The sequence below is a fragment of the Opisthorchis viverrini genome, assembly GCF_000715545.1.
Source record: "Opisthorchis viverrini unplaced genomic scaffold opera_v5_116, whole genome shotgun sequence".
NCBI classification, from domain to species: Eukaryota; Metazoa; Platyhelminthes; class Trematoda; order Opisthorchiida; family Opisthorchiidae; genus Opisthorchis; species Opisthorchis viverrini.
The window spans coordinates 550,309-573,095 of NW_008751772.1; the positions used below are offsets into that span (position 1 = coordinate 550,309).

Sequence of the window (22,787 nt, forward strand, 5' to 3'; positions counted from 1 at the left end):
TAGGAAACTGAATTTCTGGACTTGACTATATACTAGCGAAATGCACTCATTTGCAAACCGATTTGGCTTTCCGAGAGACCCACATGGAACCCAGCTGCTATACTCTCCGACTCTGATGCGTGGTTCCCTGGCGCACTCAATTTTGTAGGCACAGTCCCTGGTTCTCTTTGCCGGGAGGCGATCCTTCAATTGCATCAGTGCAGATCGCAGAGTGTCCCCCCTCTGGAAAGCTACTCTTATATTAGCCGTGTTTAGAATTCTTCGAATGATCTCCGATGTCCCTGGTCTATATGGGATAACAGCGATCCCAATCCATTCCCTGTTGAGTTTCGCTACCGGTACCAACACTCTTCGCAATTGACGCTTAATCAAGCTAGCTGGATATCCACTACCCCGAAGTTTGTTCTTTACTTCAATTTGGGCCGCTGTCCGATCAGCTTCCAATATGCACAAAGCCCTTACACGTTTAAACATAGATGATGGCGAACGCCGACTTCACCGCAGAACGGGATACTCCCCAGCTGCTATTCAGTAGCAGTAACAATCGTCCGATTCTACAGGTCACTACAGTAAATTGGGTGGGGGGGGGGCGAGATTGCTCAGTGGTTAAGGTGCGACGAACGGCCCGGATGGCATACCGTTCGAACGCGACCTCTGCCTCTCAACTTTTCTTGTCTAGGCATGGACAAACTAGTAGTGTCTCGGCCCTCGTGCTTCCTACGGATGGAATGGCAACTAAGCATCGAATACCATGTATTCCACTCAAGTTGTACGACATCCGCTTGATGAGGCAACCAAAGCAATAATGAGATTAGGACAACTGTTTCAGAGTGAAGTTCACGGCGTGGGGCGTGTTTTCTAGGCCGCTACACGTGGAACTCAGCTGCCTTCCTGTCCTGTGTGTGTGTGTGGTGGGCCAAGTTGCTGCCCGTTTATTTTGTGCGCATGACGTGTTTCGACTCGTACCAAACGGTCAAAGGTCAAATGAGTCACGATTGTGTGACGTGATCTGTACTCACGATGGACAAAAAACGAGTTTCATGGTCTAGTGAATAGCTGACTGAAAACATCACAAACTTGAGATTTAGCTGGGTTCCAGGTGAGTCTCTCGAAAGAAAAAATTATTCTGCAAATGAGTATATATTCGCTAGTTTCGTGCAATTTGGTTTCAAGTAGAACATATGGTTGACAGAGTGTGCGCCTACCTGATGAGCCCCAAGAAGGGCGAAACCGGTCGTCGGCTGTCGATGGATTTTCAGCAACCTTATGAGTACTACATTACAAAGTAACTGACTGTGTTTGAGCTGTCTCGTCAAGAGGCAACAACCTTGCACTGAAGCCTTTCGCTGATTAACCATTAGGAAACTGAATTTCTGGACTTGACTATATACTAGCGAAATGCACTCATTTGCAAACCGATTTGGCTTTCCGAGAGACCCACATGGAACCCAGCTGCATCTCTCGTTTGTGATGTTTCCCGACCACTGAATGTGCTGCACCAGGCCGCCCCATGCTTCAGTTGGTACGGCATTCGAGATATCGCAATACATGTATATATGTAATGCACTACTCATAAGGTTGCTGAAAATTCTTCGACAGCCCACGACTGGTTTCGCCCTTCTTGGTGTTCATCAGGTAGGCGCGCGGTCCGCGAGTTTCCGTCAACCTTATGTTCTACTCGAAACCAAATTGCGGGAAATTAGCGAAATACACTCATTTGCAAACAAATCTGATTTTTGCGAGAGGCGCACCCAACTGAATTTCTCGTTTGTGATGTTTCCAGCAAACTTATGTGTAGTGCATGAGACTACATATTTCTTTCTCTAGAAGACTTCTAATGAATAGCTGTCTATCGTGTTTTTTTGTAAAAAATCATTTATAACAGTTCTCATTGTTTGAATTTGTTCACTTCCCTGCAGCCGTTGACTGGGTTTGTGAAGAGCCGGTTGAACTGGAGTTCTTGGTGGACAATGTCCTCCCCGTGGATTTACGTTTATCCGAATTGGTAAGATATCCGCTTCCCCTTACAACACCTCCCCCATGTTCTTTTATTACTTAAATAGAAACCGAGGTACATTCAGCCATTTCACGATCGTTAATTCCGGACTCTACTGTTAGGGCTGTGTTGTTGTATGGGTGCGAGACATGACCACTGCGGGTAGATGATGTGAGGCGTCTTCAGGTTTTCGACCACCGATGCCCCAGAAGCGTGGCTGGTTTCGGATGGCGTCAGCGTGTTAGTGATTGAAAACGGGTATTTGGTTGTGCTGCGGGCACTTCAATCCNAGAAAACATCCAGCATCATCGACTACGATGACCGAAACACCGTCTACCAAGACGAGTGTTGTTCTCCGTGCCTCCTTCAGGATGGCACAAACCGCGAGGTGGACAACACATGACTTGGCAGAAAGGCGTGAAAGAGATCACGAAAGAGTTTGCCGTTGTTGGTGTTGTACGCCTTCCAGGATTGAGTCCCCGTGATCCCATGTATGCTTGGCTGGAGACATTGCAAGAAATGGCGGCTAATCGACGTCAATGGCGTTCGAGCTGTCAGTTTCTTTTCAGATTGTCTGATTGGGTGGTTGGATGTGTAGGCACCTCGGAATGCCTGACATAGGCCAGCACTAGGTCCCCTCCCTCACCCACTCTTACTCTTCTCTTCACAGTAGGGCTTTTAGTATAAGTATATATGTATAATATATATGAACGAACCTTATGGTTGTACAGCAGTGAAGCATCAGTGCCAACACTGATGTTGCTGTCTTTGATGGTGATGACGTCCGGACTATTACCGCATAGGCTGTTGCCAATAAAGTTGGTGATGCCCCGAATCCTGCACTTGAGGATTACATCCAACACCCCCAAACTTTGGTGCCAAGATCAGTTTTTTAATAGAGGTCTATGCTGAAGAGCTGAGAAGCACCGTTTCATTCTTGTTGGGGACCATCAGTAGCATGCGTCTCATAAAACTCTAGTAAGCAGTTTCAAACTCATCTTCATCGGGCCAGTTGTTGGCCGTTTGGCGCCGAGTCACTGAACGACAGTGTGATCAGCTGGTTGCTCCGTTTCAAGGCAGATTTGAACAAGAGACGGAGTGAGCGGAACTGGATGAAGGCAGTTAGCAAAGATCTCGATGCGGGGCGAGACGGCTCAAGTGGTTAGAGCGCGGATTTACTGATCGGAAGGTCCATGGCTCGAACCCGACCTCTGCCTCTCGACTTCCCCTATCTAGGCTTGTGCAACGTGGCGATATCCCAACCCTCGTGCTTCCTTCGGGTGGCATGGCAGCTAGGCACCGGGAGGGTGCTACACCTGAGCGTTGGTTGGTTGGTTGATTGGTAGTCTTATCATCTTCCGGAGTACGGTCCGCCTGACACTAATGATGGATATCATGAGGATGATGATAGTGATGATGGTGGGATGGAGGCTGAGGTTGGAGGTGACTGTAATTGTTGCATCCCTGCCGGGCACAACCCACCCTTTTGGTGGAGCTGTTTATGCTTGACATGGATGGGATGTTCGATTGAATGAAGCGCCAATTTTGACATTTCCAGATGCTCGGGAGAATCAGATATAAAACTACGTGCAACAACTTTCGATTTGATACACACCTTAAAACTAGGATGCCGTGATCGTCAGTTTTTTTTTCAAAATTCATTTTCGTTCAGTGACATGTAATTCGCACTGGAAATTGCTGTGAAACGGCCTTTTTCCCGACAATTCCCAGTTCTCCGAATTCCATTAACTTTTCGGATCAAATTCGTTCGCTTTCTTCAAGCGTTCGGACTCCAGTTAGAAACGGAATCCTCAGTCGGTGTTGGGCACTTGTGAAATGGTGTTTTGTTTTGAAACGTGTAGCCTAGAAAAAGTGGTCGCCCTAAATTTCTCACTAAGCCTTGGCTCGAGAGGTCTCAGTGGTTGACCGAAACTTCCGTCGTTCGATCCCAACTCTGGCCCATCGACTGCTCCTGTCTAGACTTGGGCGACCTGACAGTATCTCAGCCCTCATACTTCCTTCGAATGACATGATAGCTAGGCAATGAAAGGGTGTTACAGCTGAACTATTTGGTTACTTCGCTCTGACGGGTCAGAAACTAGGAAATTCTTGAGAATATTACCTTGTCCTTCTTTTTTTTCAGAGTACTAAAATCCAGCTGACTTATTTTTTCAGTATTTGGATTCTAGTTTTCATGTTTCCGAAACGTACCATCAGAGCCCAGTTTTGTGCATATGTACCGTGGAATTTGTCGTCATCACGTAGCTCTCCAGATGCTTGGCCGTGACCTACATAGCAGTACACGCGGAGGTTAATACGACTACATTTGAGGTCGAACAAGTGCATGTGGCGGTCGAATTGTCGGTTACCTAGTCTGGACATGAGACACGTTCGGTCTTGCGCAGAATGGTCGAAAATTACGCCCAAATATGCGTAATTATGTGCTGGAGGATCGACTGTGTTGCCAACTGGAAAGCAAGACAAATCATGATAGCATCACCAGTGTCTGTGGTGATCTGAGAAGAAGACACAACGTATGTTAGCGCCCAAAACCCGCTCAAGAACACTTGTACAGCGCGTCGTATATAAAATGCTTACCAGGGCAACATTCTGCCGTCTTGTGGATGCGCCGTTGGCAATCAGCGTTCGGCACATACTGCGTCATGATTGGCTGTTGGGTCCAGACTTTCGACCAATCAGATCTCGGCTTGATGCCGGACGGCAAGCAGCCCGAAATTTTGGCCAATCCCGTGCGGTATAGGCTTCTCGGCCGTAGCAGCGCCTAACTACGAGCGGTAAAGCGGAATCGGTGTGGAATTACGCCTAATAATGACACATTTGGACTTTTGCTTCCCCAGCAACTGACCTATCAGAGGCGTCTTGGGACGAAGTCATTTAGTGACAAATGCACTCGTTTGCATACCGACAGACTCACCTGACAGTGATTCAGCTGGATTCCACGTGAGTATCCTGTGAAAAACCAAATTGGTATGCAGACGAGTGTATCTGGCGAATTTCGCACAGTTTGGGTTAATGTAGAACACAAGGTTGATGAAAACTCGGGGCTGCACATTTCTGATAGGCCGCAAGAAGGATGAAGCCGGTCGTGAGATATCGAATCCTTTCCAGCAACGTTCTGAATAATATGTCGCTTTTATACAAATCATTCAGAGGGGTTTTAACGGAAAATGTTCTTTGGTGTGCAAATTTTCCGGAACACACCGACTGGGGACAAACACAACATTTGCGGTTTGATGGTGAGGAGTGTAACTGGTCCATTTATGCACACATATGAGGGCTACCTTGTGACGACCGCGTATAGAACAGCGCAGTGAAAACTCATGAGGAATAAACTGCCAAGCCATGGTTTCACTGCGTCTCCGATAAGTGGCGATATTTCTTACTGGCATGGGCCTTTCCTATGCGAGAGGTTTCGTTGATCTTGCGACCACTGACCGATTCAAACGCGTGGAATCGTTCAAATTTTCAGCTGTTCTACAAAGTTCATAAACGCTTTTTAGTTAACGTACTAGTCATAAGGTTGCTGAAAATCTGTCGACAGCCCACGACCGGTTTCGCCCGTTTTGGGACTCATCAGGTAGGCGCAGTCCCCTGGTTTCCGTCAACCTTATGTTCTACTTGAAACCAAATTGCACGAAATTAGCAAATATACACTCATTTGCAACTAATTTGGTTTTTCGGGGGACTCACCTGGAATCCAGCTGCCTTTCTCGTTTCTGATGTTTCCAGGCAACTGAAAGTGCTGCACCGGACCGCCTCATGTTTCAGTCGCTACGATATCCGAGACTGCGCCTAGCTGATGAGCCCCAAGAATGGCGAAATCGGTCGTGAGTTGTTGGATGATTTTCAGCAACTTTATGAGTAGTACATTACAAAGATATACATGTATCGCGATATTTCAAATATCGTAGCGACTGAAACATGAGGCGGCCTGGTGCAGCACATTCAGTTGCCTGAGAACATCACAAACGAGAGATTTAGCTGGGTTGCAGGTGAGTCTCTCGAAAAACCGAATTAGCTTTCAGTTAAGTTTCCATGTACAGCACACGGAACTGCTGTTTTTGTTTTGATATGCTCACAGATTGTCGGACACATTCCACGGGTTTTCTTACAGTTGTACATTCGTACCTACTATGCTGGACATTATATAGTAAGCGCTCATTTTTAGGAAAGATATCGGTCTAAGTTCACGATATCCAAGTTCGAACCCCGTTTCTTCATCCAGTCGATAAAGCGCATTTTCATGACTGATAAGTCACCTAAAGGGTATCTTGATTCTTCACATTCGGCAGTTTGTTTCGCGCGTAGACCATCTAAACTGTTGATGCTTCTTTATCGGTAAAAGTTTATTGATTAGTTCCCCCCCCCGTCTATCTGATGTTAAACCAAGTTTGCGTCGTACTGTAACATTGAATATCAAGTTGGTCAGCTTAGGTTTGAAGTGGACCAAAAGGCACATTTCTCCAGAGCCATCTACATCTCACTATCATAACTGTCCTGTAAGCACCCAGTTTGAAATAGGCGCGATCGTTTCGAACATTACCCAATATCCACCATTCTTAGTCTCGTTCTGAACTGACCTTGGTGATCAGTGTCTTGCTCACTACCAATCCGGTCTCCTTACCCACAGCGTGTCGAATTGATTCGAATCGTATCTCCGGCGAACAGGAACAGTTCCAACCAACCCCATACCATACAGTTGGAAGCTGTCCGTTTGATCGTCGAACTGCCCACGTCGACCGATAATCCGAGGAAAAAGAGTAAACCATGTATCGAGGTGAGTTTGTTTCTGTTGTCTGCTTTCCCAAGTACAGGGTGTCTCATAATAGACAAAAAATTTGATTGGGTGAGTAACTGTAGCCAATCAGAGGAAGAATGACGAAATCTTTCATTATTAGTAGCCACATAAAGGAGGTTTTGTGTGCGAGTGTTGGCATTTTTTGTCTACGATGGATGTCAGTACGCTCATTGAAATTGTGAAACACTATTGTTCCCTTGGTGAAAGGGCCACCGCTGCACTTCGTGGTTACAAAACCAAACAGTCTCATCAAAGATCCTTTCACCGCGTCGACCATTACACACTTGATTGCTAAGTTTGAGTCCACTGGATTTGTATTGGATTTTCGTGGCAAAGTGAGAAAGTCTCTGAGTGCTGAAAGAACGCCCATTGTACAAAATGCCGTCGAGCAACTTCAGTCCCAGAGCACCATGGCATCTTCGTCAATAACTCAGGTGTCTCAGTTGACCGGCATTCCCTGCGCCAGCGTGCATCGTATTATGAGACGCCACCTTCATCTTTACCCGCATCATTTCATCTTATTACAAAACATCACGGAAGAATGGAGAATGATCAAGGCTGGCGTATATCATGAAAATAAACCAAAGAATTCGATGGTGTTAAGAGCAAGAATTGAAGAGGAGTGTGCACGAGTGACGCTTGCTGTGTCTCATATCTCATACCACCTCCAACTTGTTATACAAGATAGGGGCGGTTTTTTCTCAACATCTTTTGTAATGCCAGTTTGTTCGCAGTAAACCTCCATGATGCATGTATGTTTACATAAAAAATAATGAATGTTTGTATTGGTGTTGAAGTAATAACATGGGTATCGTTTTTGCGTCTATTATGAGACACCCTGTATATTGCTCCTGGAGCAGATACATGTAGGGATACCAAAGTGTTCCATCGTTTTGCTGTGTCCTTGCGGCTCATCTGGTTGTCCGCGTGAATATGCAGTGGAATCTTTCGTTTTTGTTTCTACTGATTGTAACAGGCTCTGAGTCATTGTGCGTTGCTTCTACCCATGTTGTGGCTTTCTCTGTGTTCCAACAAGACCTGATGATCGATGAGAGGGCCTGTTCTTCTCTGTCAAGGTCGATCATAGATAAATATGGGGTCATATCGTTTCACCAATACTCACGAAGGCAACGTTCCACGGGGCAAAATCCGGGTCTATCGGGCATTCTTCTGACTGTGTTTCTCAGCCGCTTCAAAAACCAAAATGTCTTCTCACTAATATTTTAACTGGAATGTATCCCGGGCCATTTCGTCGTTTTTGGGGGAGGCTTCTTTTGGGACGAAGGCTCGCGTTCCTGAGTGTGTGGTTGATTCAAGCCATGCAGATTTGTCTACTGATTGATCGATGAGCTCACGATGGACATGCAGATCTCTTGTGTCAACGGAATAACGCGCGTTTTTCGTTTGTAGGCTTCTCAATTAGCTTGAAAAATAGTACTAAGTGAAGTTTCGGAAAATCTGTTAATAGTTATGAACCTCGGAAATTCCGATCCACCTTTGAAGTGAAATCGATCTATGCCGGGAAACGCTGTTTCATTCTTACTAGGAATCATCACGAAACTCCATTGGGGCGTTTCGATCCCGCGACCTTCCACCTAACAGTCGAAGATTATGCCGTCCGGTCATGATCAGCTGGTCAGTAGCATGATTACTTCGTCCTCAGACAGGATATACGTGCACATATAGTTGTGTAGTAACGCTATTTTCCTCAGCTTAGCTCTCAGTCTGAGCCTCCAAAATAACGTTCACGTCAAAACACCCAAAGGTGCATAAGGTGTATCAGTGCCCAAAATGAAGTCAAGGACACCTGTACAGCGCTTCCTATATATATATTCAGATCTCGGCTTGATGCCGGACCGGCAAGCGGCCCGAATCTTTGGCTAATCTTAGGCTTCTCGGCCGCAGCAGTGCCTAACTGTGGGCGGTAAAGTGGGATCCATGTGGAATCCCACCTAACAAGTTGAATCATGGATGGCCGTTTATTGGTTACGTCTGAACTGAGCCCGCCAGACTACGCAAGAAGAAGACCAAGAACCCGGGACACGGCTGTATTGTCAGGACAAACATACGGTGCTTTTGCGTGCATGCATAGGATGGCTAAATGACCAAATATGGTCATTCAGTTGTTCGGTCTGTCCAGCCGATCGCTGAACGATTTCACACCCACTCCGCTACACCATGTTTGGTAAGTTCCGCCTGCTATCCGGACCCCGTGAAACCTAATAAGCTGCTTAGTTTTGCCATGTAGTCCAGTACAGTTTCACCTCATCGACGAATTTCCTAAATCGATTAAGTGGGATCCAATACGACGGTCGTCCATTTATTGAATCACACTCATTTAACTTCATCTATGAGTCCCATCTCGCCTTACTAAGGTCTCATTGCTCATCGTGTGTATTCAACTTTTCAGATCCACCTCGTAAGCCAGTGTACAACATGCAATAACGTTCCCGGAGGGCGTGACTCTAGAAAACCGAAAAATTTCTGCCTTACCTGGAACGCAACACAGACGCCTTATAAGAGACATTGGCCTCCCAAGTATCCAAGTTGATGGTCCCTTTTGATCGCTACATTAAGCCACCATCAACTCTGGCAGCCAGCCAGGCCATATTTTGGAGAGCGCGTGATGGAATAATTTATGATGGACGAGGCTAAAAATAGAAGTCCATACGGCTGTTTTTATGTGTGCCCGGTGCGACAAGTACAAAGCACTTGGTTCTGAATATCCTCTTGGACAACGGCACGACCTTACATTCTGTGGTTACCAAACACATGCCACTGGTCGGGTCAGTTCATCCAGAATCACCACTTTGAAGACGGAAACGATGTCATCCGTATACTCCGCGTCGATAGGGTCATCATCTGAACACTAGTTTTCTTCCGCCCTAGAACTCAGAACGATCCCGACCCCTTGCACAGCCTGTTTCAACGGCCTCTGGATCGCCAGAGGTTCGTGGCTGCGAGCGAGAGATGGGACAGTTAGCCTAGCAACTATACTCAAATTCTGAGTTTTCGTCTCCGATACGAATCATGCATCAACCGAGTCCAGTGTGGGAACAACAGCGCGGCCTGTTGTCCCACTTGTTTCAAGACAGAGAGACATTAGTAGCAACCAAGTAAACCGGGCGTCGAGGCTTGGAGATTGAATTTAGAATCCCCGGGATTGTCGAACGTTAGCCAACCCAACCGAAGGGGGTTGTTCCTTACCTGGGGGTCATGTGAACCACCGGGTGCGATCAGTCCGAGCCAACTAGATGCAGACGTTTCGAAAAACCAGTCATTCTAACTTTGTCCAATGCTACACCAAAGGTGAAGCGCAGTTTATCTGTTGGAATCCCATTGTAGCCCATGCTCCTTATTACGGATTTGAGAATTTTCTCCTCGTCGGTTGACCTCACATTTTTCGTTTTATTTCCAGGATGGTTATCCCGTGGAACTGAACAAAACGTGTTTGTTAGAAGCCGCACAAGATTACCGTTTCCATCCGCGGACAAAGTTGGATACGAGCTGGCGTCGACGTGCCAAGACAGTGAGTTGTGAACTTCCTGCCAAGACGTCCGGCATCCGGCTACTTGTCAATATTGTACCAACCATGGAAATGCTACGGATCCTAGTGCCTATGGAAGGATCATCCGATTGCGCCTATGTGAGTTGATGTTATTGCTCAAACTGGCCCAGTGGTTAATCCCGCAGCTTGCGGACCCGAAGGTTCGTGCTTCGAACCCGACCTCGGCTTGGGTAACCTCCCAGTCTCCTTCCGTTGGCACGGCGCGAAATGGATGTTATATCTGTATCCCCGCTATTTATACTATGCGTTTGTGTATGTATGGGGAAGTACGCGGTACTCCCCCCAAGACAAGCACCCAACTAGTTCCGACAAACAGTACACTTTCACAAATGCACCACCTGATTGGAACTTCTGACCTTCTGAGTTCTGTCAGGACCACTCACTTTTCTCAACCATCATTGATATGGAGGTTTGCACACTTTCAGAGTTTAGTTCAGGTTGTACATGGTTGGTTCTGGCGATCTATTTTCGCTTGCATCTACCTCTCATCGGCACCTGTAGAACTGTTGAATGATCACTATTCACCATCATCTGACAGATTTCACAACTACACACGAGCGCTCAGACTCATACCTAAAAGGACGATTACAAGACTGTTCATGCAATAACTCCGCTTCTCCTGGACAGGACAAAGTATCTTTTGAGCTGCAGGTGTGAAATTCCATCAGGTAACCGAAGAGAAGCGTACAAGGACGTTTCTAGAAGCCGGTGGCGTGAAAACAAGACTATAGATCACCACAAGGACTTCTTCAGACGGTCTGCAATACACTAATTTGGGTGTCGTTGTGCTGGTACTCTACATCTTCCAGAATGGGGTTCACGTGACTTTTCCTGTGCGGCCGACCGTTGTCCCTGACCTTCATACTGTCAGTTTCTATCCAGGCTGTCTGACTGAGCGTTGGAGCTGTATGCTCATTGGATGTTTGTGGTAGGCTGGCCCTTGGTCCCCTCTACATTCCATTTATGTGGCTTTATTCGATTAAATTTAGATGGTTTTGTTTTGGCTGTTTCCAACCCTCGTTTCAGACGAGCTTGGTAAACAATCAGTAGTTTTTATTTGGGCAACGTTTCGCTTTTGACACAAAAGCTCATCAGGCCAGATTAACAGGTCACCAAATTGGCCAGGTTATAAGGCAGACGGGGAACCAGTCTGTAAGTCAATCCTCTTCAGATTATCTCACTAGATCAGTGTTGAGTGTCAATTAACGGCTCTTGTCGGCTAGTGTGGGTGCCAAAATCTTGGATTGATGGGTTGGAGGAGTTCCAAATTGGTTCCAATAGTTTTTCGTTCCTTAATCTTCCCCTTCAGGGTGCTTCACTTGATGATTCACCTCGGGTGCCACTGGTCTTTGTGGGGTTGTGAGTGCTCTGACAATTTAGTTTGAGGGGAGTTGAGGTCAAGTGGATTTTAGATGATGACCACTCTTCCTTCTGATGACCGCACACCGAAACGTGCCAGCTCAAGCGACCCAAGATCGTTTTCCACACGCTAGCCAGTTCCATGCCTTCTATTCTGTTAACACTGGGATGCTTGGCGATTTCTACCTCCTCGGCGATCAGTCTGTGTGACGTGGACCGTAGTCCTCGCCTCAAAACCTCAACATTTTCTAAGTCTATTTTGTGTCCCGTGTCCAGTGCGTGTTCCGCAACTGCCGAGTCTTTCAGTAACGCTTGATATTCAACTGCGTTTCTCGACGGCTTGTTTATTTTTCTACTGTTTTCTCTCTGTCAATTTTATGTCCAAGAGGACAAGTTGCACCCTTGATCGATCGCTCACAGAGAAGTCGTGGACCCCTGAACAAACTTGATGGGAGGTAGAAGTCATAAAAACATCTCATCTCTGTCATTCAAATCTCACCTTAATCAGCGAAAATCAACCGATAAATCGTTTTTACCACATCGCCAATCGTGTGCGGCCGACAGGAATGTCTTTTTTCTGACAAAACTGAGAAGCAGTTATCACTCACGACAACTCCAAAACAACGATAACACTTCGCGAAACATATTCCTTTGCACATTAATTTCAATCGATCACGTGACTCAACTGAATTCAGCCGAAACTCTCGTTTATGATGCTCTTCAAGCGAATGTGTTGCACAAGGTTGCCTCATGTTTTCAATTTGTACAGTACTCGGGATATCGTGGTACCTCGTCTAGACTCGTCTGACTACCCATAAAGTTGATAGTGTAGTTCACAGTAAGTCAGAAAAACACGTAATTACGGACACAGGTGTACTGCGTACACGCGGCCAATTTGGTCCGTTTTCGTGGCGGGTAAGCCAACAACTGAGTCACATATCCAGTCAACCCACAATCCAGTCACATGAGCCAACCAATCGGACACGCACCCAATCAGCAGCCAGTCAAGTCACACGCCAGATCGATGGTGGAGCGACGAACGGACATACGCAAACTCTCTGACACACCGAAACAGCTGTTACAGTTGAGTTGTTTCGCCCTTTATAAGACTCGTCAGGTGGGCATGGTTCCCGATTCTCCGTCATCCACCTGGATTCTGCTGGGTCTTCCGTTCAAATCACACTAATGTGCAAGTGGATGGAGTTCACAAATTACATCAAATTTTTGCTTTAATTAGAATATTAGGCTGATGGAAAATCAGGGCGAGTCTCAAGAAGCGATAGACCAGTGGTGGGCTGTCCAAGTGTTTTCAGCAACCTTGTGAGTAGTGCATTCCACGTGGACAATGTCTACATTTTTTCTTGACCAAATGTCATCGAGTTCATTCGTAAAGGGAAAAAATTCGGTGTGCACTTCGAAGGTTGACCACAGGTCAGACCAGCTTCTTTCTGGATCTTTCTGGGGCGTCTGAGTGTCGATCGGTGTGTGTATGCCAATTCTCTTATTAGTTGCACCCAACGATGACCGATGGGATCCCGCTTCTATTTGGAGTTTACTAACTGCCTAAAATAGTTCACCGTGGATGAATTGGGAACCCAGTGATGAGTAGTGCTTTGTTCAATGCTAACCGTCAGTCTACATTACCTCGTTATTCTTTATGCCTGTGCGCTACGCTTACGCCATCTCCAGGCAGGTCAAATAACTGAGGTGGAGTTTCTAAATCACGAGTCGTGAGGTGCCGCTCTTCAGATGAAATATTGTTTCATCGATGTGCCTCCCACAATCCATGAACATTCTGACCAATTTGAATTTGATTGCTTTCAACATGACCGTATTTTTTCCGTTCTTTTCAGTATCGAATCACTGGCTTAACTTATCGTCTAATCGATTTTGGTGCAATGCATGTTTGTATCCGAGTCCCGATGGCCTATCTCGAATCGGAACAAAAGAACACCCTTTCTGTGGATTCCGATATCAATCCAATGCGTGTGCGTCGCTCCAGCACCTCGTCATCTGCGAATTCCACGGCGTACAATCTTCGATCCTCGCTCAACAGTGGGTTGGGCTCGTTATTATCTTCCGGAGAACGGACAGTTGTGGAACATCCGACCGTCTCAATGATCAGACCACTGTTTTCCAATCTGCCGCCTATTCGATTGCGGTCCCCGATGCCACGTTTGCACATTTTCCCGGGCCTCGTCCGAAGCGCCCACACGTTCACCGAAGCTTGCGAGTTTCTACCCTCAGTGGCCACACCGTCGATGGGCAAACGTATCCACCTGTCGTCCAAGGACAACATTCACATCCAACCTCCTTGGTTCCATCCACCGCAATCTGATCACTGGTCAGACAATGTCGCCTCTACAGTAAGTAAAAAGGTCATCAAAAGATCCCATGGATTGATTGCGAGACTCGTTACTACTTTGTATGCACACTTTATATATGTGCATATATACCTCACCTAAACCTAGTGGACTGTCTTTGCAGTAATACGCAAAAAGTCGAGGAAGCAATCACACGATCTTCGCTGTTGGTTTTGATTCTTTGCCGTGTCAGGTAGGGTTCCATGGCTACTAATCGATGGCGTTATCAGTTCCTATCTCCATGGGGCGAGATGGCCCATGTGTTTAGAGCGCGACGTTACTGACCGGAAGGTCCATGGTTCGAACCCGACCTCTGCCTCTCGACTTCCCCCCTGTCTAGGCTTGGACAACCTGGCAGTATCCAAGCTCTCGTACTTTCTTCGGGTGGCATGGCAGCTAGGTACCAAAAGGGTGTTACAACGGCCCATTTTTACAAAGACCAAAGACAAAGTGGCTACAAGATGACGAAACCCACGTGATTGATTTCAACTAGACTAGCGATGACAGATTCAAAATTGGGTCTACGTTCAGGTAGAAACAAGAAAGTGGATATAAGTGCAAAACGGAATAACATTTTATACAGTATGAATAACATGAAACAATCGACAATTATACTGTGATGACCCACTAGTGTACGACTTGTGAATAGCTGGAACCCGGTTAAAATGTGCCGCACCAGACCGCCTCATATTTCAGTTGGTACGATATTCAAGATGGCGCGACACACTTATAGAGGTGATACACTACTCATAAGGGAAGTTCAGCTGGGTTCCCAGCCCTCATGCTTCCTTCGGGCGGCATGGCAGTTAGGCACCGAAAGGGTGCGACACAATATGATTTTTCTTATCTCCATTGTCTGGAGGTACTCTGGAGGCACTTTGGAATCATCGTGGTAAGCTAGCACTAAGTCGTTCGCACATCCACTCCTGTTTTTTTGCAATAAGGCTTTCAAATAACTTTTGGTCTTACGGTAATGGTGAGCACCGCGCTGTTGGCGACACTCATTTTGCTCGGATCCTCATTGTGGTGGACCAGTGAGGGCTAGCTTGGTCGTCAGCATCTTCCTTCGTTCACTCTTGAACGGTCGTCTATACCCTGTCGTTTCCAATTTGACCTCATGGCCTGAAGTGCAACTCGCTCAGGTAATCGATGTGTGGATGCACTCAGTTTATATCACATGACACATGGGTGAGGTGACTTGGTTCTGGGTCCCCACCTTTGAAGGTCACTCTAGGTAGTGTATTCGCGCATGGCTCCTTGGATTGTCTGAGATGGTCAGATATTCTGGAAAATTCAGCTATTCCTATCGGATTGTTCAGTCCAACATAAAATACGTCCGAGTCGAATGGGTGTTTTAACGGGACCGCTTCCCCGTGCATCGTTTGATTGGTGTTCGCTGTTCCCAGCCTTGATTGATTGGAACAAAGTCCGCGAATCTCCAGTAGCGATGCAGCAATATGGCATCGAAGCATCCGTTTTGAACGCTGGTGTTATGCTGTCGATGATGATGATGTGGAAGGGAGAAGTTGACGGAGAGGTTGAATTATCGATGAAGTTAGCATTGGCATAAGACATTGGAACTGGAGCAGGGCCTAGGTTGGCTGAGGGCGTTTCTCGAGCAGGTCGTGAATGATGAAGGCCGACTGTAAGTACATGTACTTTTCAGTCCTTAGTCGTTCTCTTGATAACTGATCTACGCTGCATGCATGCTACTCTCGTATCGATTTTTAGTAACTTGTGTTCTCATCAACCCAGTGACGTCACGTATTTTTTCCTCCCCATGCCCCGTGGCAGGTTGAAGTGACCCTTTACCCGTTCGAGTCACGTTGGATGCCGTTGCAAATCTTAGTTCGTGATGAGGCCCACATTAACCTTCCCTCGTCCGATCAACCCGGCTCCACAAACGAATTGGCACGTCAGATGAACGTATTTCGTGCGGCAGTCAGAGCCACCGAGGATACCAATGTGCTGCTGAAAAAACTCCAGTTGTCTACCCCTGATGTTGTGCAATGTGTTGGTGTCGAGTCGATTCAGAAAAAGGTAAACAATTTGAGAGAGAAAAAGTATAAACTGTGAGATGGGACCTAACCGCCTAGGTTAGGGCGCCAGATGGCGAGAATCTACTGACCGGAAGGTCCGTGGTTCGAACCCGACCTCTGCCTCTCGACTTCCACCCTGTCTGGTCTTGGGTAACCTGGCAGTAGCTCAGCCCTCGTGCAAACTTCGGATGGCATGGAAGCTAGGCAACGAAACTGGGCTACAGCTGAACGATTTTTTTCTCAAATTATCGAGAGATAGCAGCTCGTGGTGGCTCTGTGGTTAAGGTGCGAACTTACTGACCGGAAAGTTCGTGGTTCGAACCCGACATCTCGACCGCTCCTGTCTAGACTTGTGAGAACTGGCAGTATCTCAGCCACCATCGTGATTCTTCCGGGTGGCGTGGCAGCTAGGCACAACTGAGCGATTTTTAACGTGCAAACTTATTTGCCGGAAGGTCCCTGGTTCGAACCCAAACCCGCATCTCGACTCCCTCTACCTCAGCCCTCGTGCTTCCCTTAGGTGGTATCACCGCTAGGCACCGAATGAGTATTACAGCTGAAGGTATATTAGTATTAGTACTATTATTAAAATTATTGTTGTCAACTGCGGTCGCACGACTACCGCATAAGTTCAAGGTTACAGACCGGTTGCAGACCATTGGACAGGGAAGCAAATCCCTAATTTATATCTTATTTACAAAAACTGGACATCCGTCTTCCCCTGAACGCATCTTCCTGAATTTTCCTGGATATTCATTGACTCCAATCATTCACCGCTCAAATCCAAGCAAATGTTACGGAGTGACCACAAGAATTCCGCAACAGATCTCTCCTTTTCAAAAGACGCAAAGCGAAATTCCACGAACAGCACATACTACTCGCGTGCCTCCTCATCACTAGTATCACCGTTGCCTGTAGTAGCAGTGTTGGAACAATTCAACACAGTTTTCATTCTTCCTAAGCTGATGAAATTGCCAAAAAGAAACAGTGCTTCCAAGTTTCTGATCAAACTTGCCTGTATGTGTCAAGCTGTCGAAAACTGTTGATTTGAGTCGTTCAACGTCTCACTCACTGTCGCACAATTCATCGGATCGTTAGACCCTACCGCTTGCATACCTTTGATTTGTTGTTTTTTCTTTTGTTCCACAGTTACCCATAACCGTGCTGAACAACGAAATGAAGCAAATCGCTTCGAGGATCCACACCAGCTCGGATTCCAGTGATGGTGCGGAACCGTTCCCGTTCTGTGCAACCGACTGTGGCCTCATTTGGCTCTCGTTTCATTCCGAGTCGTTTTGGAGAAAACTTTCCGTCGCGACTTTCATAGACTCTGTGGAGCGGGATCGAAACTTTCGTACCTCTAAAAAGCTATTCTTTGAGCTGCGCTTTGAGTATGCCGTGGATGTACCATGCAAAGACCCTCAGCCCAGTTCAGCGACATCCTGTTCGGGACCCAATTCACCCTCGTTCCTATCCATACCAGCTCGGCGGGTGTCTTTTGGAATTAATCTGACTTTCCTGTCCTCAAAACACTCCCCCTTATATCTTTACTCACCTTTGCTCGTGTTTCATGATGAACCTTTCGAAGATGATTCAGACGATGACCCTGATGAGTCTGATGGACCACCTCTAGCTCCGGGAGAACTCCGTTCGGATGCCTTTTTCTACGGTACTTTGCAAGCCCGTCTACCCGTCAGTCTGGTGCCTAGAGTAAGTTCTTCCTGTTTCCATTCAGGCTCATGAGACTGCGCAAAACACTGGATACCTTTTGTCGTCAGTGTAACTAAGTTCCACTTGGCAGCGAATGATGATGCGAATGATTCATCACCTTATCGTCGAAGATCTCATCATTGCGATGAAACTCTTCCACACTGACCACTCCTGGAACATCACAAGTTAACGTACAACGAGCACACCGAAGCGTCTGGGAACGCAGAGGTGTGCATAAACCCCCAGCTTTCAGACCATCCTATCGAAGAGGTAGATGGACTTTGATGTATCTCTTCACCTTCCCTGACGCTACTGGGTTATAGTCAGAAGACAAGAAGGCGACCAGAAGGAACTGTGTCTTAACACAATTACAACTTTCTATATTTATGTATATATGATTCCCTTGTGACCGTATTTGATAGTCGATCTGCTTTCAACCAACCAGTGTGCCTCCTGCACGCCCACACCGGTTCTCGAGCAGTTGTTCCTTTGTCTCGGTTGATCATAGATGGCCATCTGTGGCTTGTGTACGGGGGGTGCCTTGGCCATGGGGTGGACGTGAACTTCATGTGTCCCTTTTTGACCTTTCTCCGGCAGCACATTATGGGATCGGACGTGGGGCGTAATCGCACGGCCCCGGAACCCCTGGGCACAGTTCTCCTAGAAGGAATTGTTTAGGAAAGGATGCTAACGGTTAGCGAATTGGGGGAGTAATATCTGAGTTGATAAATGGAGGTAAACTCGACGCAGGTTAGTAGTTTGTAACGTTAGAGACGGAAGGAGATGTCTGGAAGTTGCGATCCGCTACATCTGACGAGCCCCAGTCAATGATTCTCACAAGGTTGATGTTGATCGTCTACCCTCAGTCATCATAAATCTGTGGGGAGGAACTGGAAAAGTCGACTTTGAGGCCGAACCAGGTCAGGTGGAAAGAAATGTCCTGCACACAACCAACCAGAATGCCCTGTAATCTTTGTTTCTCCTATGGCCTAAGGTCCACAGAACAGCGCCTCTAAGGTCAAAATACCAGTTCCAAGTTAACGAAAGTACATGGTAGACTACTCACAGTATAGTAAGTAGTAAGCGGTCGAATTACGTGTTCGTTGCGCTTGCCAACTAGCCGAGTGTCAGAATTTGATTGCCCAACCGACCACTCAGCCCATTCAGTCGCTTGGCCGTGTAACAGGCGACAAACGGGAGCGATAATTAACCTGCTGAGTTAGTTTACGTGTATGAGAGCAGTAAAACGTTGTGTGTAGTTCTCGAGCAAAGAAGGAAAGGAAACGCCTATCAAGTAGGTTTTTCCACTTACCACTAGCCTCATTGCTTTCGAAGCTTGACAGCATCATTAAACCGTTGCTGATTGTCCCCAGATGGTATAAAATGATAACTTTGTTGCATACGTAACAGCTGGACATTTCTAGTTGTGCCAATCCAAGTATTGACAAGGACAATGAGAACCGAACTCATGTCTTTGGTTTGGCTTCAAGCCACGCAAGATCCTATCCGCCCTGCAGCCACTAAAGGTTGATTCGTGTTCACCCTGTCGTTTTATCCACGATTATGTACTGCTATTGATCCGCCGGTTTTCGAAATTAGGGTTTACTACCTTACTACTCATGAGTAGTCGGAATTCCTAAAGTATTGTCAACCGAGCCAGCATAAATACACTAGCGAAACACGCCCATTAGCAAACTAATTTGGTTTTTCGAGAGACTCACCTGGAACACAGTTGAATCTCTCGTTTGTGATGTTTCCAGACCACTGAATGTGCTGCACCAGTCGCTACGATATTCGAGATATCGCGATACATGTGTGTTCGTAATACACTACTCATAAGGTTGCTGACGAATTTGTCGAGGAATTTCCTGTTTTTGTTCCCTTATGTCTCGAGGCCTATCTGCACTGCTGGCTACCCATTTCTCCTTCTTTCACCTCAGCCCATTCGTTTTGTGAATCGTCAATATCGCGTACGTCTGAACGTTACCAGTTGGTGGCGTAATCGTCCAACATCCCCCGCCAAGACATCGTCCATCGTTCTCCAGACCCCTTGGAACACCCTGACGGAACTCAGTCCACAAAAGACCAGTCGAATACAGCCACAAATGACTTCGTACAACGATGCTTTGGCCTCATCCTCCTCGCTGGGTAACGAATTCTTCCGATGTGTGGAAAACCCAGACGATCAGGTGGATCCGAACCACCCCCAGGCCTCGCACCGCATCTGTTTGAGGTTGCGCAAGCTCAGTGATGTTGTACTCTCTCCGAAGCTGTTGACGCTCAGCAATTCGGAAAATCTGCGTTCTGATGAAATCGGCCTGCCTATTCCTGTGGATCCCTCCATCGCAGTGCATGCGATTGAATCGAATCTGGGTGTAGGTTTGACGGATCTCTTCCCGTGTTCCATTTTTTGTGTCTCCACCAACTGACTTGCTTTCTGATTGGTTCCCCGCTATTTGTAGATCATGTGGCAGTCCTACTTGGATGGCCGTCTCCTGAGCTCGGATTCAACCGACAAACGTACTAGGCCGCAGAGCAATGTTCTTCCAGATATCCGTTTCTATCGCTTCGGGTGTATGTTGCTTGCGACCAACGAGATTGAACCGTGGGAACCGGAATTGTCCAGAGCCTCACTGGACTCGATTTCCGCTCCGATGAACACACCCCTGAAACCTTGGTATGGCCGCGCCCTTTCCACCGCTTCAGCCGTCGCCAGTTTGTTGTGGTGTCACGCGCTGCGTCTTCGTAAGTCCCATCTGTTGTGCCTGTCCGTTACAGTGACTTGGGCTATCTGAGGAGAAGCAGAGTTCATTTTTCCAGTGGAATGACGCCAGTCTAAGCCTGGAAGCACGAAACTCGAGTAGGGAATTTCAAACTCGCAACCTTCCGGCTAGTGGTTTGAGCGGTTCGGTCAGGAGCGGCCGATTGGCGTGTGATTAGCTCTCACCTAGACAGGATAACTCGCCCCGTTGTCTTGAGCGGGCTTGGAACTCGGGACAAAACAGCGTCTACAGGCCGCAGGAAATTTTTCCGTGAACACGCCAAACCGAGGACAATGGGTATGTCGCTGTGTTATGGACACGGCGTCAAAGTCCTTTGTTGGAAGCGAATAGTACAAAAATGAAGGGGTGAGATGGCCCAAGTGGTTAGAGTGGAAATTTACTGACGGAAGGTCCGTGGTTCGAACCCGACTTCCGTCTCTCGACTTCCTTTGTCTAGGCTTGGGTAACCTGGCAATATCCCAGCCCTCGTGCAACCTTCGGATGGCGTGGCAGCTAGGCACCGAAAGGGTGCTACGGCTGAACGACTTCACAAGATGAATTAAGTTTCCATCTGAGAAGTCGTCACTCGAGGAGTCAGTGAACACATTTGACCGTGATTGAAGGATGAGTAGCGTTGTGTCCTGTCGAAATGAGTGCTATTCACACTGCTGTTCAGCCGCGTGATGCTGGTTACTTAAGCTTTCAGCTACTGGCCGAAAGGTCGTGGGTTCGAACCCCCTAAGTTTCGCGAGGTGATAATCCCCAGTAAGGGTGACACAGCTGTACACTTCTTCTCGGCTTTTTAGCATCGATTTTCCTCAACGCAATCAAGAAAACCTCTTGAGCATGATCATGTTCGCGTTCTCCGGCGTGCCCAGCCTGCGCTAACCTGGTCGTCTCGCCCGTCCGAGATGCGGAGTTCGCATTCCGGCAGGCCCATGAATGAGCGCTTCGAGGGAAGGAGTCCACGTGTGGACTAGGTTGACTAATCGTGCTGGAACGGAACAGCTTTTCGAACTCCAAGTTACGCATCGATTGAGGGGTCGAGATGGCTCAGTGGGGATTGACTCACTCGGAGGTCCGTGGTTCAAACCCGACCGCTGCTTCTCGACTTACCATCTGTCTAGGCTTGGGCAACGTGGCGGTATCAGTCCTTGTGCTTTCTTCTGGTGGCATGGCACTTAGACACCGAAAGGGTATTTATTACATTACATCATTTATTGCAGACCTCAAAAATGAACAGGTGCACGTGAAGGGAAAAATGCTGTTCGTTGCTAATTTGTTTGTCAGCAAATACGAACTAAGCTGTTACAAGCTATTAGATATGACAGTAAATATCTCATCTGCACAGAGCTTTTGAGAAGTGAATATTCCTGGGCGTTTGCTGGATGTTTTTTTAAATACCAAACACTACTGAGCCAACACTGAAAAGCGGTTGTGTAGTTTGGATACCTAACCAGACAATAATCGCGCACTTCATCAGTAGTATATATCGTTCCATACGTAGACTGAACGCAAAGGCGTTTCTCTGAATAGACGCTAAGAGCCAACCTCCCGCCTGTTAGAATCAGAGGTGATCGGTCGTGGAAATACAATCCGCTACGCTCTTTGCCCTGACCTGGATCCGTTGGGTAAATGCAGCAGTAAAACATAAATTAATAATAATAATAATAAATAAATAATATTACCCCAATGCAGCAGTATTCAACATGGTTCAGCTGTAGCACCCTTTCGATGCCGTGCCACCTGGAGGATGCACGAGGACAGAGATCCTACCAGGCTGCCCAAATTTAAACCGGGGCGAAGTCGAGATGCAGAGTTCGGGTTCGAACGACGGACCTTCAGGTCAGTAATTTCGCACCCGAACCACTGTGCTACGTCGAGCTCAGCATGCGTGAGGCAGAACAAAAACAACACAATTAAGTCGTACGACTAGTCGGCCTTCCGGTTTCGTGCTTTCCAAGCCCGAACACGGGAAAGTTACACCTCTTGGTTTAGCCCTTTCACTTATGGAAATGTATTTGACATATGCATTAAACGTATTTTGGAAGTTGTATTAGTCCTGACTGTAGTTTGGCTGTGAGGCCTATTCGATCAGCGGAACTGAGACGTCTTCATGTGTTCGACAATCGTTGTCTCGGAACCATAGCTCGTGTGGGTTGGTTTGGTTT

The 22,787-nt window shown here is 47.1% G+C and overlaps 1 protein-coding gene across 1 annotated transcript in view; it reads left to right on the forward strand.

The window, feature by feature from the left end:
* T265_05883 (hypothetical protein) overlaps positions 1 to 22,787 on the forward strand; it is a gene marked incomplete at both ends in the record, with an annotated part of 76,315 nt that overhangs the window by 42,848 nt on the left and 10,680 nt on the right. Inside the window, 8 exons of the mRNA XM_009171012.1 lie at positions 1,920 to 2,005; positions 6,648 to 6,794; positions 10,234 to 10,461; positions 13,596 to 14,108; positions 15,900 to 16,145; positions 17,294 to 17,854; positions 19,795 to 20,229; positions 20,317 to 20,599. Of these exons, the coding sequence (XP_009169276.1) occupies positions 1,920 to 2,005; positions 6,648 to 6,794; positions 10,234 to 10,461; positions 13,596 to 14,108; positions 15,900 to 16,145; positions 17,294 to 17,854; positions 19,795 to 20,229; positions 20,317 to 20,599 (2,499 nt within the window). The remainder of the gene's footprint in view (positions 1 to 1,919; positions 2,006 to 6,647; positions 6,795 to 10,233; positions 10,462 to 13,595; positions 14,109 to 15,899; positions 16,146 to 17,293; positions 17,855 to 19,794; positions 20,230 to 20,316; positions 20,600 to 22,787) is intronic.